General features: G+C 43.7%; 2 protein-coding genes across 6 annotated transcripts in view; one reads left to right on the top strand and one right to left on the bottom strand.

The window, feature by feature from the left end:
• RIPOR2 (RHO family interacting cell polarization regulator 2) overlaps positions 1–14,590 on the top strand; it is a 252,946-nt gene that overhangs the window by 110,862 nt on the left and 127,494 nt on the right. Inside the window, exon 1 of one of the 5 annotated variants that reach the window (XM_077143791.1) lies at positions 1,074–2,190. The exons of the other annotated variants lie outside the window; for them this stretch is intronic. Within the exon in view, the coding sequence (XP_076999906.1) occupies positions 2,130–2,190 (61 nt within the window). The 5' untranslated portion in view covers positions 1,074–2,129. Of the gene's footprint in view, positions 1–1,073; positions 2,191–14,590 lie in introns of those variants that run through there. 5 annotated transcript variants of the gene reach the window in all.
• LOC143669187 (uncharacterized) lies at positions 8,464–11,825 on the bottom strand. Its single transcript, XM_077143803.1, has 2 exons — positions 11,679–11,825; positions 8,464–10,046 (listed from the first exon to the last, which is right to left on the bottom strand). The coding sequence occupies exon 2, from the start codon at positions 9,905–9,907 to the stop codon at positions 8,687–8,689; it is 1,221 nt and encodes a 406-aa protein (XP_076999918.1). The 5' UTR covers positions 9,908–10,046; positions 11,679–11,825; the 3' UTR covers positions 8,464–8,686.

Here is a 14,590-nt window from a genome sequence, read left to right as displayed (position 1 = left end):
GCTGTATAGACTCCTTGGAACTCCTCACAACCACTAACACAGGATGAACTTACAGTTGGTGCTCAATTACTCTTTAGTGACTGATTCTACATTTTCTGACATGGTCCTTTCTCACTGCTGGACTTCCCGAACCCCATTTTCCATATTCTTCCTGGGAGAAACTGGTGTGATTTCAACAATGCGCTTATGAGAGGAGGGGACAGGTTCTCCACTTCGAGGGTAGCACTGAGTCTCTTCAGAACTACTCAGCAAAAATAAAGTTGTCAGCCCTCCCCCCTACATGGGACATGACTCCTAGGGGTGTAAATCTCTCTAGCAACATGGGACAGGACTCTAGAGATGAGCTGGGATCCAGCATCATAGGATTGAAAAAGCCTTCTTGACTAGAAGAGGGAAGAGAGAAATGAGACAAAATGAAGTTTTAGTGGCTGAGAGTCAAGAGGTTATCCTGGAGGTTATTCTTATGCATTATATAGATATCCCATTGGTATATTGGAGTATCTGGAGGGAAGAATCTGAAACTATTGAACTGTGTCCCAATGGCCTTGATTCTTGAAGATGATTGTGTTGTATAGCCATATGGCTTTTAACAATGTGACCATGTGATTGTGAAAACTTTATTTCTGATACTCCTTTTATCCAGGGTATGGACAGATGAGTTTAAAAAATAAATAAATAATGGGGCGGTATGAAGGGTAAAAAACTGGGTAGATAAAAATACTAGTGGTCGGGCGGGCCGCGGTGGCTCAGCGGGCAAAGTGCTTGCCTGCTATGCCGGAGGACCTCGGTTCGATTCCCGGCCCCAGCCCATGTAACAAAAACGGAGAAACAAAATACAATAAAACAAGAAAATGTTTCCCTTTCTTCCTCCCTTCCTTCCTTCTATCCTTCCTTCCTTCTCTCTGTCTTTCCTTTAAAAAAAAAAAAAAAAAAAAAAAAAAAAAAAATACTAGTGGTCAATGAGAGGGATATATGAGTTTTTTTCTTTTTATTTATTTTTCTGAAGTGATGCAAATGTTCTAAAAATGATCATGATGAATATGATGAATACACAATAAAATGATTTGTGATGAATACACAACTATGTGATAATATTGTGAGCCACTGATTATACATCATATATGGACTCTATGTGTGTAAAGATTTCTCAAAATCATTTAAAAGAAAATAAGAATAAAGTTGCCAGAAGTCAACACCATTGGTCAACATTCCTTGGGGTCAATAGCCCCTCATCAACACCTCCATTTGCATTTTCTGAGCTTCTGATTGACTGAGAGGTGTTGTAACACGACTGAGAGTTCTGGGAAACCCCCAAACGAAGTTGCAGTATCACTCAGAGATTTGTACAGCCGTTTTAGAATTCAGCATACTTAAGGTAGGTCCATATGGTAACACCAGCCACTAGGACTCACAGGAAAGCTCACCCGTTACTCCTTTTGTGTTATATTTTCTTCTTTCTCCTACAGTGGTGAAGTCTGAAGTATTTTGACCAAAACTAGTTATCTACATATTGACCATAGATTTAATTAAGCCAACAGCAACCTAGATCTGTGTTAAATTTGGCTTAAACATTGTGAAGTTTCCATTTGCCAAATGTAAGAAGTTTGCAAAAAAGAAAATACAACTTTGAGTAAAATAAAATCTCTGTCTTCCAAATGCCTGCTTTGGTTTAACATACTGGCTCTTTTCTTTTAGATAAATTGTCATTAAGGCAAACCATTATATGAGAAATGTGAACTCCCTCTCTTTCAACACTACACATTGTGTTCTGATTTATAAGCAAGAAAGTTAAAAGCCCACCTTCCTCTTTTTAAGAAAGTATGAAAATTGTGCTTTGAAATAGAAGTCATTATGCTCAGACTTTAAGTGATATCTGCATCCAGATTTAATTAGATCTCCAAAAAAGATTCTTCACAGTGGTGAGAATTACTCCACCTGGAATTCACTCTTCAAAAGGCTCAAGAAGCCTAGAGTATGAATGAAACTGCTTTCTTAAGAGCAGATACGGAAGTTGCCCTCACGCAGCACTTAGGCAACCCCGGGAAAGGAAATTATCTAGAGAGGCAGTGTGGCTGCTCAGACTGCCTTCACTGCATGCCTGCTGCCTCCGTCTGATTGTCCTCTACAAGATGCAGTTTCTGGAGGCCGAGGAGCTCATGGTTGATGAAGAAGACGATATTTTTGGGGAAGGTACATATGTCCTTCTGGCAGGAGCCATTTTGTTTGTTTGCTTTCCTTTGATACTTTTGGAAACTTTTGCCTAGCTCAGGCAACGATTTGAGTATTTTGAAATGATGAAAGTTAGCATTCTGGATGTAATGGGGGTTGCAGATGTACATTTAGACACGGAAGAAACATAAGGAAAAGGGAGTTGAATGATTTCTCCAAATGCATTTTTGTTTGTTTTTGTTGTTGTTGTTGTTTGCTTTAGTAGCTAACGGTTTAGTTAGATCAGAAGATTGCACTCTTTCTCCTGGTCCTTTGACCCTCTTCTGTGCTCTCTCTTATCTAACATCTTAAGGGAAGCCAGTCACAGTGCTTTGTGCATGGCAGGTCTGCTAAGGGAGGGGTTGGATGAATGGAGCAGGAGTGGTCTTGTGGTACCATATTGCTTTGATCTGCACTTCCATCCCCACCTGTTTTTTGCTCTCTCTCCCCTTGGATTATTCATTCTCTCACTCTTATTTGGCACTCTTACTCTCTACTCCCTTTCCCTTTTGTTTTCCTTCCAAGCTGGGATGCTGAAGCTGTGGTAGTTTCTAGTATCCACTGGCACTGCTTAGTTATCCATTCTTATTTAACTGCCCTTCCATAAGTAGACCTATGGAGTGGATTCCACTTGTAAGGGTTGCTCTTTTAAATAGCTAGTCTAGTAATCTAGGGAGGTCTTGTTCAAATGTTGCATATGAAATTGGCAAGAGCTTTTCTGGAATTTGGAACTGCCCCAAATAAATGGCAGTCTAGATTCAGAGACCTCATAAATCTGGTTATTTTCCGTTAAGTAACCATATGAAAAACTGTATCAATAAATTTTTAAAGAATACTGGTAAGCTTTCTTGTGATTACCCAAAGGCATACAAGTTCACTGGAAAACATTAAAGAGGATGAAATAGCCTGATCAGAGCCCCCTTGTAATCTAATCATCCAAGAGATAACCATTGTTAGCATTTTGGTATCTGTCTTTATTATTTTGTCATAATCACTGAAATATTTAAAACCATAAATTGGGCTTTTATCACAAACAAATCCATTTGAAGAATATCTACTCAAGCTTTGTTACAGCTTACCAAAGTCCCAACCTGTTGCTTTACTTTGATTGAAGGCATTTAGGGTTGCTATTACTTTCCAGTTTGATGTAAACCTCCATTCTTTAGCTTTCACTTCTACTGAATGTTTTCTCTGGTTATACCTATTTAAATGTTTACTCCCTTCAGGACTTAAAAAATGTTTGCAACCAGGAAGATAAGCTTAGATCAGACAATTTGGTAATTATTCACCCCATCTCTGGGAATGGCATTTCAAAATGCCTAACCCACATTTATTTCCTTGAAGGGATTTTTCTGACTAAAGTACTAAAGAGCGCCATCTATGGATTAATGCATCCAAACTGTATAAAAGGATTTTCTGTGGCTCCACCTTGAAGGGAAGATTTAAGACAACAACAAAACAAGGCTTGAAGACCTTGTAAGGGTCTCCCACGACCATTCATGATTTTCACAAATGATTATTTCAGTCTCGACCGTCAAGTTGAGAGAAAGACAAAAATTGAGGTTCAAATTTTGCTTCTGCTACTTACTACCTAGTTTAACTTGCCAAATTAAACCTCAGTTTCCTCAATGGTGAAATGAGACAGTAATACTGCAGGGTTTTTGTGCAGATTATCTTTTTAGTAGATTTGTAATATTTGCGTGGCCCTTTTTGTGCATATATGCTTTATCCTTTCCAAATTGGTTATCCCATTTAACTTAATCCCTAAAAATTGAGAGAGCAAATCCTTACAAGTCTAATATGCAGTGTATTTATATTCATTTTTTAGAGTTCTAACTTATGTTTGCCAAATTATATGAAAACTTGACCAGCTGGTACTTAACTTTAAACAAGCTCTGAAGTTGGGCTGCCTGGGCTCGGCCACTTTTTAACTCTGACCTTGAGTAGGTTACTTAATCTCTCTGTACCTCAGTTTCCTCACTTACAAAAGGAAGTAGCAACCTCATGGGGCTCTGTGTAGATTAAATGTCTTTGCAAAGAAAGTACTTAGAATAATGCCTAAAACATGGCAAGTACTCAAAAAACACTAATTCCTACTATGTGTTCACAAAAATGTGTTTATAGAATGGGTTAGAAGGTGGTTACTTTTACAGGGGATTCAGCACAGTTTTTTCACTAGCCTATTACTCTTGTATATACAAAATAGGACCTACTTACAGAACTTCAACTTATAAATAACTATGATATAGTGGAAATGCACTGGACAAATTGTCAGGAGCCTGGATTGTAGCCCTGCCCTTATAGTTATCTAGCTGTAGGGTCTTGGGCAAGTCATTTAACTTCTCTGGGCCTCATTCATTATCTAAAATTAGGAAGTTGTTTACACATTCTCTGAGATTTGATAATTTTTACACTCTAGCATTCTATCATTTAATCTTTTCTGCACGGTAACATACATCTACCTGGGAGAATTCATCTGCTCATGCACCACATCTATGAAAACAGAAAGCTTTGAGTACCAATTTCCTGTAACTTCAGGAAAAGAAAATGCCCTTAAGCTTGTTTCTAGGGCAACCGTATTTCTTTGCAAAGAACACATTTTTCAAGGACCCTTTTCTCCTAAAGGAACACAAATTTAGATTCATTTGGTTAAAAGAATATGTAAACCCATTTAGATAGATGCACTCCACAAAGATATGAGAGAAAAGAAAATGAGTTGTGCTCACAATATATTTCTTTTAACTGCCTTTCAGAGATCCTATTCATTTCAGCTATTGTTTTCTGTGGTTAAAGAAAAAAATTTAAAGTTCACAGAACTAAGAAGCATTAGTGTATAACTTTGCTCTTGCTCTAGAGAAGAGCTGCATGTGGTTAGAGAAAGAAAAAGAAAGAATAGTCCTCTACCTGCTGACCACAAACTTCAATGTTTATCTTCTCTCTCTTCCCACCCTCCTCTGTGTGTGTGTGTGTCACACACCCTTAGCCTTGCTTTCCAAATAACACCATCATCATCATGTCATTTAGAAAATGGTTACTATCAGGTAGACTTAATCATCCTGGGTTGACGGAAGGGATGACTGATTTGAGTATCAACATATTGAAAAAACCGTAATTAGAATTAGAGCTTCCTTTCTCATTGTTGTTTCAAACATATCAATTAAAGGGCTTTCATCTATTTTGTCACTGTGCCATCTTGACAGTCAATCTGGTAAATGTTAGTAGCAATAGCTGGATGGATAAAAATAATGATGATTGCCATAAGGAGAATGATGATGATGATGGTGGTGATAATGATAATGATGGTGGGGAAAGGAACATGGGCAGTGGAGACTCTTAGACAGCTTTCAAGAACAGAATCCATGTGTAGGAGGAAATGGTTCGCCAGGTGGTGGTGGTCAGTCAGCATTTTAGCAGCCAAAAATACTTTTTGGCACAACTTAAAGCTGCAATTGCTTCTTTCCTTAGAAACACAAGCCTTTGCTGCCTCCATTTTTAGCACTGTTCAGTAATCTCTTGTCAAGTTCAATGATTAGACTGCTAAAACACTATGATTTCACAATTATATGTGCAAAGCATTTCTCAGGCTTGTCTATTCTCTGGACACTTCATCCCTTTTAAAGGGAAAGACCACAGAGAACTGCATAGCTTTTGCCAAATCTTGGAGTTTCCCCCAGGAGCTGATGCACTGCAGCATAGCATGAGAATAATTCTCCTATCCTGGATTATTGTGTCTTGGAAACTTCCTTCAACCTTCCCAGAGTAGGTGGCGTCACCGTGATGGAGACGACCTGGCAAAAAGAAATCTACTCAACTATTCGCTTCCCTTTGCTCTTAAAGAGTCCAACAGATGGTTGAAAATAATACCATTCACTTTTAAACCAAACCCCTTTCTTCTCCACAAGCCAGTAAAGTAAGTCAGCATTCTTTCCCTTTCAAAGAGCATTTTAATGCAAGAGAGCAAAACGTTTACAAGACATCCAAAGAAAAAAAAAACAGTTGTAATCAGAAAAGATGCCTACTTTCTGTGTAGACTGCTTATGAAACAAAGGTAGGTCTTATATTTATAAGGGTAAACATGTGCAATCTGTTGTGATCTGGCATATTTTTATATTGTTTACTAAATTATATTTGCCCCTTCTGAAATTAAAAGAAGATGAGATTAAACTAAGACTAAGTACAAAACCAATAAATTCAGAAAGTTCAGGCTGGTTAAGTCATAGCCTCTCTGAGTAAAATATTAAGAAATGGAAAATAAAAGTTTAGAGGTTTTTGCTTAATTATGCCATATTTTGTTTTGTTTTGTTTTTGTTTTTATTGTAAAAACAACATATATACAAAGGAAAGAAAGAAAAAAAAGCACAGATTTTCAAAGCACACTTCAACAAGTAGTTATAGAACAGATCCCAGAGTCTGTCATGGACAACCATTCCACTGTCTCAGATTTTGTCTTCTAGCTGCTCTAAAACACTAGAGGCTGGTAGGAATATTAATATAGTGATTCAGCAGCCATACTAATTTGTTAAATCCCATTTTCTCTGTTCTTCCTCCTTCTTCTCCTTTAACCCTTTTCCCAGTTTATAGGATCTTTGGAGAAAACCTGTTCTGACTTTTTCATATTGAGAATGGGTGTCTGCACTAAAGGATAGGGGTATACATTTAATTGATAATCCTAGAGAGACTGGTCCCTCTAGGTTTCAGGATTATCTGACCTAAGAATCCTCTGGGAATTATATGTTCCAGGAAGGCAAACCTAGTGCATGAAACCTTTACAGAGTCTCAGTTCAAGCCCTAAGTGTTCTTAAGAGTCAACAGGTGTCGGTAGCCGTCTCGCTCGGTGTCAGGTCCCCGGCCGGCGAGGGAGACAGGGGGAGAGAGACGGGCACAAACAAAACGACTCGGGCGGTAAAAACGGGTTCGAGACACACGGCGGTCGTAAGCACAGGCTTTTACTGGAGTCAAGCTTGCATACTCTCAGGCAGATTCCGCGCGGGCGAAATATCCCGCGGGGGGACAACCTCTATGCGGCCGTCAGGTACGGCTCCCTGTGGGTCGTCTCCGCCCGCTCCGTCCGGGTAATACCTTATATACATAATTCGAACCCAATAGGTTACAGCCACGTTTACAGGGGTGATTGGTAGATCGGGTTGGTGGGTGTGTGTGTCATAAGCGGAAGCAGGATGCGGGCGCCATCTTTGCTCACTCGATGGGCGGGGGGAACTCTAGAGCAGGCTGCAACGCGTCCACTAGGCCTGACCCGGGAGGCGGCTCTCCACATCTCCCCCTTTTTTATTTATTTTGACCCAGTGTCTCCATTGATGAGTGAGCTCCCGTGGGCTGGAGTTGCCCACTACATGTTTTGGTGCTTTGGGGAGTCTGGACTAGGCTTGCTAGGCACCAACCAGAATGCCTCCTCATATAGAGACCGGAGAGCCCGTGAACCGGAAACCACGTGACTCTCCCTGCAGTGCTTCGCCTCGCAACTGGGTTACGGGAGGAGCAGGAGAGCGGCAACCAGAGTCGGGGGTGCCACTGGTGTCTCTGTGCAATGGCTTAAGTCTAGTCTGGCCAGGACCGCAACTTTGCCTAGAGACCAACTCATGGCTAAAATTATAACTTCTGGTGCCGCCTTTTATACCCGGGACACAGCCATGGGCTTTGCAGCAGACCTTGCTTTCGAGCGTCCCGCCCTGAGTGGCCGAGACGGGTCACACGGTGAGGGGGAGGACAGGGCAACGGTGCGGGTGTCGCCAGGAGCATCAGGGGCGAGTGACATAGCTAACATGGTGGTGACGCGCAGCTGCTGTTGAGTTTGGAACAGGCGTTCCAGCAAACATTTGACAATGAGCAGAACTACCAATAGTCCCACTGCTAAGAGAATCCAAGTGGTCAACCTGGGCCAAGAGAACCATGAGGTGACTTGGTTCCACAGATTTTTTATAGTCTCGCCCAGTTTGGAAAGGTCAAAGTCAACAGGGGTTAACTTAATGCCCCGAAGCACTTGGAGATCTGCTTCCACCTGTTGGGAGAGATTAGTAAAAGGAGGGAGATAAGTGTTCTTGAGCCAGTCAGAGACGGTGGAGTTGGTTACGTTTGCTCTGACTGGGGTAACGCAGAGTTTAATGAAGAGCCACCGGGTATCACATGCGTGTTGAAGCACTTTCCAAAGTCCATCTATTTCCAGACCAAGTTCTTCTATTTCAGCCTGAAGCTTTAGAATAGCCTGGGAATTTAGGCTCAGCATCTGACTATGGCGTAGCAGCGCATCTCGGGTGACATTGGCCAAGGTGTTGATCGTGTCCATCGTCAGAGCAATCTGATTTGTTGTCCAGGCTTGAAGCACTGCCTGTCCTACTGCCGGGACAAACAAAGAAGAAACTATCCCGGCAGTGTGCCACAGCCAGTTGCTTATGTGTCGTTTTGACCTGTGACTGGAGAAAGGAAACTTATTTATTGGTATGGATTGAGAGACAGGGCCTACCTAGTCAGATGTATTAACAGGGAGCCAGACATAGCTAGGGCGATACACCAAAATACTGAAGACAGGGAATCCGTTCCAGCATTCAGATAGGCGACAGGGACCTGCAGAGCAATTGAAATCTGCGCTTTCAGAGGCTAAAAAAGCAAAAGGAGGTGACACGCAAACTTCTCGGTGTAACTGAAAAGAACAATTTTTGCTATCGTATGACCCCTCAGCGGCCGAAAAGGTGCAATTTGTTTCGTTGCTACTGGCAATGTTTGAGGTGTTGTACAAGGTGCCGTTCAGGAGCATAAAATAGCGCAAGTCTAAGCAAGCCCCTAAGGGGTTACAGACGTGATGCTGAGCGAAAGTTTGGACACGGGAGTGTATGGGATTGAGTAACGGCTCACGGCATGGGTGCACTGTGCTCCATGCACCTGCAGTAGTATAGTTCTGGAGTTTAGAGATTGTGGAATAATCGCGTAACATGGGCCTCACAGACCAGAGCCACCAATCCTCACTTAGAGGGAAAGGATGGAAAACTGACTGGCAGGGGTGCCAGAAAAATTCCTGCAAGGTGGTGACTTTGGGAAGATCATGCGCGCAGGGGGGGAATGGAGGTTGTGGAACATCCAGGTCTCGAGCGCACGTGCTGGTCGTAGGTCTAAACCCAGAAAAACTGAGGCACCGTTTTGTGTCATTAAGACTTCCCACACAGGACTGTGCCTGCTTGGCTGTGAGGTTAACGAATTCAAGTAAGACTCCAAGTCTCAGTGGACCGCAAGCGGATACACAGGTCTCGGTTGAGGAGTTGCAAGTAGTGCAGTTGGATATAGAGGGATTGGCAAATGAGAGGGCCGAGAGATTGGCAGGTGAGAGGACCGAGAGATTGGCAAACGAGAGGATCAATGTGTCGTCGGTAAGGGGGAAAGATTCATTAAAGGACATAGATGAGATGTTGTTAGTTAAAGGCAGATGACGGAGATCTAAAGACTGAATACGAGTGAAGAGCTGAGGAGAGGCAGGAGACCCTGCGGAAAAAGGAGCCAGCGTCGGGGGGTGATGCCAAAGGCCCCAAAGGAAGGTTTCGTCGCCTCGGATCGCTGCGAATGTACTGAAAAGGCAAAGGCAAGTTAGAAGGAAGCTAATAGCGGGGGAGGGGGGTTTAAAGCTGGTTCCCTCTCCAATCAGTCGGAGGGTGACTTGCACTTTTGTTGTCATCTTGTTGGTCGTCGCCATCATCAGTAAAGCTGGAGACCGGGTCTGATGGTTCAGGTTGAAGACTTGCTGACTTGTTAGGCAGCAGTTCCTCGGCGCCCCCGGGCGGTATCACGGTTCTCACCAGTCTTTCCGGAATCCACACTGGCTGGCGTCCTGGTTCCTGGGGAAAGACACAAACAGAGCCTCTGGCCCAGCTGAGCACCGGGTCAGGGCCTTTCCATTGCCCCGACAGGACATCCTTCCAACGGACTAGACCTCTATGCGGAGGACTCGGGGTGGTGTGTTGCAGGGCAGGTGTCATTCCTTGTGAATTTTCATTTAAAAAATTGTACGTAAATAAGGCTATAGACAGTTGAGCCTTTGGGGACAAGCCGTGACCTATCCCCCCTTTCTGTTCACGAATGGTTCAGTGGGGCCTTGATGTATGCTGCTAAGTGAAGTTTGAGCTTCTCCTTGGCCTGCTAACTTTTTCCAGGCTCCCACGAAACAGCGAAAGATCTGTCCGTAGACTTCCTGAGGGAACCCTGTTTGATTTTGGGAGTGGACACCTCTCCCTAACAGCATATCTACATTCCATCCGCCATGTCTCCCCGCTGCATTTCTTGCGGCTTGTTCCTCAGCTAGCTCCTCAAACCATGCTTTCCAATCTATATATCGGCCCTGTGGTAAACAAGCACGGGCCAGCTGAAAAATATCTGCGGGTGTATGATTCAGGGCGGAAAGGTTTTCAACCATATTCAGGGTAAAAGGGGCATTGGGGCCATACTGATGGACGGCCTGCCTTAATTCCTTTAAAATTTTGTAATCATATGGCTCATGCTGATTGTTACCCTGGGGATTGATAATAACTGGGTACATTTCGGAGGCTGGCTCTGGCTTAAGTGGTTGGTAACCACCCAGCATGCCAAAAGGTCTAAATGTTGAAAAGGGGTTCCACTTCTAGAAATGTCTCCCTCTGTTACCTGACGACGAAAAATCCTGTGGGCCTGTGTACTCGGGCGGGGGGCACGGCCGTAACTGCCCCTCCCCTGACCAGCCCGCTGGGGGTTTCGGGTCTAGCAAAGGATCAGTGCACCTACTCGGTATGGCCACCAGGGGGAGCCCTCGGGGAGGGCCTTTGGGGGAATCACCTAAACCGTCCACCGGAAACTGTTGCATCCCCGGGGGCGCAGCAGCAGACGCTGGCGGGGCGGAAGGTCGCGTGGGTGAGATAGGAGGCCCCTCCCAATCGATCAACGGAGGCGCGTCTGCCCCATTGGTCTCATCGCCATCTGACTCTGAGTCAGAGCTGTCTGAACTAGTACTTGACTCCTGTGGCTTGCCCTTACAGGAGCCGTCCGCAGACGAAACTGACTGAGTTTCTTGGAGCGCGTGCCGTGCCTGTAGCAGGGCAGGAGACGGACTGAGGCCTGAAGTAGACTCTGCCTCAAGGCAAGCACGGACGGTTTCCCAGATAGGGACCAGGATCGGGTCCATACAAAGGCCCGTCCGGCGCGCCCGTTCTATGTCATTACCAAGTTTCAGCCAAGAAGGCAGGCTGAGGCTCCCGGAGTGGGCGAACCAAGGTGCAAAAGTAGCAACATCTTCAAGGAACCGCAGGAGGGAACTCTTCCTAACTGAGATGCCCCGCTGCTTCAAAAGGGTTTTTAAAGGGGGTAATAAAGGTGAACTTCCTGACTGCCCCATGCTTGCAGTCGGCACTGGACCTTAACCAATCGGGGAGCTCTCCCGACTCACTGGGGCTACCTGAACGCCCACAGCCCTTAACTCTCACGTAATAGGAAGCACTTACCCTCTCACGTTGATCAGGCGCGGAGGGTCCGCCGCGAACCCGAGAAGCACGTCCTCACCAGCTCGGGGAGAGGCAGCAGAAGGAGGTTCCCCGTACGGGCCACCACTTGTCGGTAGCCGTCTCGCTCGGTGTCAGGTCCCCGGCCGGCGAGGGAGACAGGGGGAGAGAGATGGGCACAAACAAAACGACTCGGGCGGTAAAAACGGGTTCGAGACACACGGCGGTCGTAAGCACAGGCTTTTACTGGAGTCAAGCTTGCATACTCTCAGGCAGATTCCGCGCGGGCGAAATATCCCGCGGGGGGACAACCTCTATGCGGCCGTCAGGTACGGCTCCCTGTGGGTCGTCTCCGCCCGCTCCGTCCGGGTAATACCTTATATACATAATTCGAACCCAATAGGTTACAGCCACGTTTACAGGGGTGATTGGTAGATCGGGTTGGTGGGTGTGTGTGTCATAAGCGGAAGCAGGATGCGGGTGCCATCTTTGCTCACTCGATGGGCGGGGGGAACTCTAGAGCAGGCTGCAACGCGTCCACTAGGCCTGACCCGGGAGGCGGCTCTCCACAAACAGGAGTGATGTTGATTGGGTTTAGCAAACCATGACAATTAGCACTGTCTAACTGAAGTTTGCATAAGAGCAGCCTCCAGAACAGCCTCTTACACTATTTGATCTCTCTTGGCCTCTGATGCCTTATTTTATTACACCTCCTTTCCTCCTTTTGGTCAGGAAGGTTTTGTGTTGTCAATCCCATGGTGCCAGGGCCAGACTCATCCCCATGAGTCACACCCCATGTTGTCAGGGAGATTTTCACCCCTGAGTGGCTTATACCATGTAGTGGCGAGGGTAGTAATTTTCCTTGCAGAGTTGGTATGCCATGCTTTATAACACTTAAATATAATAAATATTTTTACCTATGTTGGATCCTTCTAAAAAACATGCAGGCTTTTCTGGGGTTCTTGAGTCAACCCAAGTAAGGAGATTGGAAAAGGGGCAGGAAGAAGCTGCTGAGATTGCTTGGATCACTTTCCACCCTGGATTCCTGGATAAGTGCTTTGGTTGAAGTATTTTCCCTGTTTTATTTGTCACAGAGTCTGGAGCAGACACAGACTTCCCCACAGTAATTCATGCCTGTGTGACCTCTCTCTTGGATTCCTACAAAACATTCTCTTCCCATAGATGTCTAGGAAGCTTTCTTTGGCTGGTGCCAAAGAGATGGTGTCATTTCAGGGGCACAAACTAAAATAGCACATTGCACTAAAGCTATGCAAGCAGTGTTGGCCACCAGTCTACTCCTTTGATTTATGTTCTCTAATGACCTCAGAGTAACCTATTTATATCAGATCCACGTCAAAAGGGGGCCCAATATTATAAGTAATGCATTTTAAATTTTAGTATCTTTATGAGTAGCCAGCAAGGTCTTTTTAGGAATCCTGTAAAATATACTTCAATGTCTTCCCTAGGACTTGAATTGAAAACTAAAAGTATGTGCTTATCCATCATAAATGTGGCAAATTTTTAAAAAAAGAAAAAGCAATGTGTAGTTGTAATGGCTAACTTGTTAAAATAAATTGGGAGTATGCCCTACCTCCTGTCTCCTAGATAGAAGCCATTTTACTTACTTAAACCAGGATATTTATTAAAGAGATGTGATTTCTCCAAATAAATAGGCCTCCCATAGTATATCGTGCTTAACAAGTGTCAGCTTGCTAACTTCGTATTTATTTTTGGATGACTAAATCTTCCTATTAATTATTTGCCAAATTCTGTTATGTTTAACTCAGATGTTTAAAATTAAGTTGATGGCAGAAGGTATTTTTAAGATTTTCTAAATTGTAACATGTGTATAACATAAAATTTGCTGTTTTAGCCAGTTATAAGTGTACAATTCAGTGGCATTAATTGTTTTTAAAATGCTCTGCTACCTTCCATTACTACAACTTTATTATCACCCTAAACAGTGCATAAAAGATTTTAAAGAAGGAAGAGATGTTAGACTAGTGAAATTGAAATGACTGTTTTGAATACCAAAAGAAGGGCAGAGAAAAGTGAGAGAGAAAGAGAAAAAAAGTGACTAGTTCTAGCAAATGTAAATGGGAGAAGGAAAACAAAAGGCAAAATGCAGGTGTTGGTGGGATAGTGAACATTTGTGTACTTCCTTAACATTCAGTGCATTCCACTGTATAAAGATGCTGGTGTTTGGGGAGTTTGAAATGTATATGTGCCAGGCCCACTGGATGGTCTGATTCCATAGAATCTGCACGCCCCAGAGTGAAGGAGAGATTTGTCATGGATGTGAGCCGTTTAGTCCTTGTCAATAGACAAACCAGGTCATTTAAACTGAAGAGCCACTTCACTTTGTGCTGTAGAGACAGCAGATCTCATCAATCATCTAGAATTTCCCTTCAAGAAAAAAAGCAATATGCTTGATCCTGTTTAGATATTTTTTCATCTTCTTAAAATCTATTATGGTGTATGTATATATATATATATACACACATAACACAATTTCCCATTTTAACCACATTTAAATGTACAATCCAGTGTTATTAATTACATTCACAATGCTGTGTAGTCATCACCACCATTGATATTTTTAAGAGAAAAATTTTGACCTGTACTGCATGACAATCAAAAGGCAGGCATAAGGTGCCTGCTCACGCAAAACACAATAATAATAATAAAATAAAAATAGAAAAATAAAAGGCAGGCATAAGCCATTCAGACAGGACTACACAGGAACTCATGGAATAGCGGACAGACTACCTGAGGATTGGAAGCTGGAACAAGTGAATACCAGAGTGGGAAGGGGAGGATCTGTGCCGAACAGGGGTCTGCAGGTGGACTTGCTTTTGTGGCAGCTCCCCGCCTGCTTCATTGACCTTCCCTGTCCTTGGTTTGGGCATCCCTGA

This window comes from Tamandua tetradactyla, chromosome 25 (assembly GCF_023851605.1).
Source record: "Tamandua tetradactyla isolate mTamTet1 chromosome 25, mTamTet1.pri, whole genome shotgun sequence".
Classification (NCBI taxonomy): domain Eukaryota; kingdom Metazoa; phylum Chordata; class Mammalia; order Pilosa; family Myrmecophagidae; genus Tamandua; species Tamandua tetradactyla.
This window is presented reverse-complemented; position numbering and strand designations above follow the sequence as displayed.